Genomic DNA, 5,203 nt, shown 5'->3' on the forward strand with positions numbered 1-5,203 from the left:
ATCGATTTTACGAAATTTGTACTAAGTCTGACGATTTTACGATTTAAATCTTGTTAAGATTTTACGTTTTACGTTTTTTATTTATTTTTTCGATTTCACGTAAAATCTCGATTTTCTCTACCTTCATTTAACAAATAGACGAACAATAATGATTGAAAAGTAACTAATTTGGGTTATTTAAATGATGATATTTTTTGTTGGCTTAAACAAATATTGAGATTCAAAATTTGTCATATGTAATAATTTATTAGTTAATAATAAATTTTTAATATTGTTGTAGTCATTCAAAACTTTTGGGTACTATAAATAGTTTACCTATTAAAAATCCCATTAAGTTACGTAGCATCCCTACAACCTAAACTTTCTCTAGCACAAAGAGCCGGACATTTTGATAATTGACAATAATTCAATAAATAAATAAATAAATAAGAAACTGAAAGTGTATATAATATAAAGTTGCATAGAAATTAGAATGGAGCTCACTTTGAACATCTTCACCTCAACATTCTTAGTAGTAGATTAGTAATGGCCTCCCTAAGGACCTTACTGAAGCAAAGGTCATATGGTGTTGCTCCATGCCACCACAATTCCATTATCAGGAACCTCTTCTTCTCAACAAGCACTGCTGCTGCTGGTTCTTCTTCCTCTGCTTCTTTTGCTCAGAGACTCAGAGATTTGCCTAAGGATCTTCCTGGAACCAACATCAAGAAACATGTCTCCCAGGTATGTATATATGTATCTATATATCTTCGAATTTCACTTCATTTCGTGCCACGTGTCCACCCCTTTCTTCACCTTCAAAAGGTGGAAGGAAAATTGCTTACTGCTTTTTTTGTTTTAACATTTTTTATCTATATTTTTTAACTAAACTAGTGTGTTGTTTTTGGTAGATGATGAAGAATACTAGGCTATGCTATGTGATATAGTCATATAGATAATGTTTATTAATTTGATTATTATTATTACTATTATCATTAAAAGTGTTCCAAAATTCATGAAATTTTCAGCTTATTGGGAGAACCCCACTTGTTTATCTGAACAAAGTGAGTGAAGGATGTGAGGCATATATTGCTGTCAAGCAAGAAATGATGCAGCCTACTGCCAGCATCAAGGACAGGTTAGTTGACCCTTTTTTTCTTTTTATTTATATTTTTTTGTTGTCTCTATTTTCAATTTAATCATGTTCTATGTCATTCTTAACAAGTTAACAGTAATCAGAAACAACCCATGTCTTCTTTTTTTCCTACAGGCCAGCACTTGCAATGATTGAAGATGCTGAGAAAAAGAATCTGATATCCCCTGAAAAGGTTAGCTGAATTTGATTTTGGACTTCAATTTCCCTTAATCAATGGTATAGCCTCTAAAATTTATCCCAATTATTCTCCTGATTTCTAAACAAAAAAATGTTGGCATGCATTCAATGTTTTGAAAACATTAAAAAAGTCTAAACGTTTTCTTTGTTCAAAAATTAGGATTTAGGAACATGTTTTAGAAAGATGCTACCCCATTACAAGAATAACTGTTAATTTCGACAAACATGACAGTTATTTTGAAACAGAAGGAATAATATCGTTATTGAATCTGCCTAGTTGAATATTCACATGTAGACAACATTGATTTTATGGTGTAGACAACTTTGATTGAGCCTACATCTGGGAATATGGGTATCAGCATGGCATTTATGGCTGCTATGAAAGGATACAAGATGGTATTGACCATGCCCTCTTACACAAGCTTGGAGAGAAGGGTGACAATGAGAGCTTTCGGAGCCGATCTGATCCTAACTGATCCAACCAAAGGAATGGGGGGAACGGTAAAGAAGGCTTATGATCTTCTTGAACAAACGCCAAATGCTTTCATGCTGCAACAGTTTTCAAATCCTGCCAATACCAAGGTACTTCAAAATTAGAATCCTTTTTTGTTTTTAAGGATGTCTGTTTTTCGCTTTAAGAATCTGATCATGGGATAGGTAAAAAAAATTGCTTCCTGTAAGAATCACTCATAGAGGAACTACCAAACATAAATTACTTTACTTCAGAATCAGTTCTACCTAGAATCAATTCGATAAAAAGCAGAATCTTACTTAGGAAAAGTTGCATAATGCTATGCTTGGTTGCTCTCAAATTTAATGTTGGATAGTTCTGAAGTCCTTGGCATTATTTGTAATAGTGAGTTTGAGTATAACTGACTTAGAAACTGGGAATCAGGTGCATTTTGAGACCACAGGTCCTGAGATATGGGAGGATACGAATGGACAAGTCGACATATTTGTTATGGGAATAGGTAGTGGAGGCACTGTCTCTGGTGTTGGACAATATCTTAAATCCAAAAATCCTAATGTTAAGGTGATGTTCTTAGTTCTCAGTTCACAGTTCAAACTACAAATTGAACATTGTTCTGTTTGTTAGATAAGCTCATTAAATTTTTGGAAATGTTTTTCACTGCATAGATATATGGAGTGGAGCCAGCTGAAAGCAATATCCTAAATGGTGGTAAACCTGGTAAAGATCATGCTCTTTTTTCTTCAGTATTCTTTTTCTCAGTGACGATTTCGTACCTATTTTTTTTCGTGGTGATTGCTTACATGAAGATGTTTTCATGTGACGATGATAGCTAAGATGTTCACAGATACATGTCAAACCATTTATGCGAGTAGTCATCTTTCTTCATAAGGAGTTGAGTTCAATGTCAATACTCAATACTTAATTGTGATTTCTAGCATTGTAGTGATGAACTAATGTAAATGTAAAAAATAATCAAAATTAGGATCTAAAAGGATGTTGGGAAATCTTTATCTATTATTGTTTCTTTTTTCAAATCTATGGAATCACTAACTTTGATATTGTTCCTCTATATAGGTCCACATCATATTACTGGCAATGGGGTCGGATTCAAACCAGACATATTGGACATGGATGTAATGGAGAAAGTTCTTGAGGTAAATGGAAAAACACTGCTTTAATTTGCTCACCTAACTTGAAAATATTATGCTTCTCCTAACTGTCATTTGAAACATGTGTGGTAGGTTAGCAGTGAAGATGCAGTCAACATGGCCAGGGTGCTGGCCTTGAAGGAAGGACTCATGGTAACTTTTTCAAATGACATTTTATCATACTTCATGGAATTAGAATCAATGACATGTTTCAAACTTTATTCATTCAACCATTTTGTTCAGTCCAAGACATTCATCTTTTCTTTAAATAACCGTAACTGATTTTCTAACTTCTTTTTTTATTGTTCCTAATTATTTGCAGGTTGGTATTTCATCCGGAGCTAATACAGTTGCAGCTCTAAGATTGGCTAGTATGCCTGAGAACAAAGGCAAACTTATTGTGGTAATGAAATTTTCCTTTAAAACTATAATAACATTAAGAGAGCTTGATTAATGTGCCATCACAAGAGACATTAATATAGTGGTTAAAAATGCTTAGCACCACGATTTTAGGCAGCAAACTTGTATGTATTGGTTGTTGACTATGAAGCACGGACACTTTTTTTTTTTTTATTTGTGGTGTCCTTATGTCGGACACATTTTGAACACGACACACATCGATATTCGTCCGACACGCGTGTCTTTTGTGTCTAACCGTGTCTTAATAAAAATTAAAAAATTCTTTTTCGGACCCGGTTGGACACACCTAAATATCATCACATATCAGAGTGTGTCCAGTCTTATTCTTAACATGTATTCTTGAAATGAGTTTAGAAATAGTATATATTATTAAGGATTAAAACAAAATATATTTAAATACTTTATATAGTTAAAAATATATTAAAAATAATTTAAAAATTAATTTATATTTTAATATCAATAAAATACTAAAATATCATTTTAATTTATCTAAAAAATACTTTATATTTTATATATATGCCGTGTCTTATAAGAATTTTAAATTCGCGTGTCTGCGTATCTCGTGTCGTGTTCATGTCAGAGTGTTGATGTATTATAGGATGTTGATGACTGATTTCTTGAATTTCAGACTGTCCATCCAAGTTTTGGCGAACGATACCTTTCGTCTGTGCTGTTCCAAGAGCTTCGTGATGAAGCTGCAAAGATGCAGCCAGTGGCAGTTGATTAATGGTTTTCATGTGAGCTCATATACAAACTAGAACAAGGCTTGATTTGTTGTGGGGTTACATGGATCAACATAGCTGTTACAATACTGTTGTAACAAAAAATTGTCAAATTCAGTTTACTATCCATCCTATTGTAGCAGAAATTGTTAATTAATGGCAGGTCTTTGATGAAGCTTACAATAATGGTGAATTTTATGGTGTAGAAATAATTTTTTTTTTACACATGAGAAAGCTAACGTGGTATGGGTTTAAGAGTGACACTTATTTCTTGTTATTGTTGTTTTGTTCAAATCTAATAGACAAATACATGAAGTTCAGATTTTGTCTTTTCTAATTAAACACATTGATTCTAATTAATGAAACGTTAATTACAGGTAAGTTTTTGTTGTATTGGGTCAATGAAAAACATTAATTTTTGACCTGTAATAGATTGCTATTAAAGAAACATATGTTATTGTGTTTACTTTATCAATAAAATTTATTTTTATTAAATATTCTAAATATGCCATAAATAATGTTAATTTTGATTTATAGTAAAATGATAATTTATTTAAAATTACAAATATAACAACAAAGTCAAATTTAAAAGATAAAAAAATATTCATACGCAAAACTGGAACATAAATAAATAAATATTCATACGTACCAAATAATTTTAAATATTGAACATTTTAAAAAATATTCATACACACCAAATAATTTTAGTTATGTTACAGACTCTAATTTTATTTTTTTTCTCATCTTTTCAAATTTAATTTTGTTGTTATATTTATAATTTTAAATAAATTATCATTCATACTATAAATCAAAATATTATAGATTAATTTGAAAAAAATAAATAATTTATGGACTAATTCCGACCCTCTGATTTGTGAACTTACACAAAATCAATCCTCCTATTTGTGAATTTTAATTTCTATACTAAATTAAAATATACCACTTCTCCGAAAATAATACAACAATAATTCCATATAAAAAAAAGCAGCAATTCATAAATCAAATGACAAAAATTTTTAAAGTTATTCTCACAAAATAAAACATAACACTTATTAGTTTTTTATGCAAAATGTCAAAAAAATTCAATATTATACACAATAATTTAAAAACTAAATTTTGAATTTAAATA

General features: G+C 30.6%; 1 protein-coding gene across 1 annotated transcript; it reads left to right on the top strand.

The window, feature by feature from the left end:
- LOC107635094 (bifunctional L-3-cyanoalanine synthase/cysteine synthase 1, mitochondrial) lies at positions 393-4,399 on the top strand. The gene is made up of 10 exons (XM_016338468.2): positions 393-723; positions 1,008-1,117; positions 1,250-1,307; positions 1,631-1,894; positions 2,208-2,345; positions 2,450-2,501; positions 2,859-2,938; positions 3,026-3,085; positions 3,255-3,335; positions 3,981-4,399. Exons 1-10 carry the CDS (start codon positions 526-528, stop codon positions 4,077-4,079), a joined length of 1,140 nt encoding a protein of 379 aa, XP_016193954.1. The 5' UTR covers positions 393-525; the 3' UTR covers positions 4,080-4,399.

The sequence above is a fragment of the Arachis ipaensis genome, chromosome B04, assembly GCF_000816755.2.
Source record: "Arachis ipaensis cultivar K30076 chromosome B04, Araip1.1, whole genome shotgun sequence".
NCBI lineage: Eukaryota > Viridiplantae > Streptophyta > Magnoliopsida > Fabales > Fabaceae > Arachis > Arachis ipaensis.

What these genes read in the sequence shown, in the direction of transcription:
- LOC107635094 (XM_016338468.2), top strand. Translation starts at nt 526, where the DNA reads ATGGCCTCCCTAAGGACCTTACTGAAGCAAAGGTCATATGGTGTTGCT. An exon ending in ATCTGATATCCCCTGAAAAG is followed by an intron (nt 1,308 to 1,630) that starts GTTAGCTGAATT and finishes TTTATGGTGTAG; the next exon opens with ACAACTTTGATTGAGCCTAC. An exon ending in CCTTGAAGGAAGGACTCATG is followed by an intron (nt 3,086 to 3,254) that starts GTAACTTTTTCA and finishes AATTATTTGCAG; the next exon opens with GTTGGTATTTCATCCGGAGC.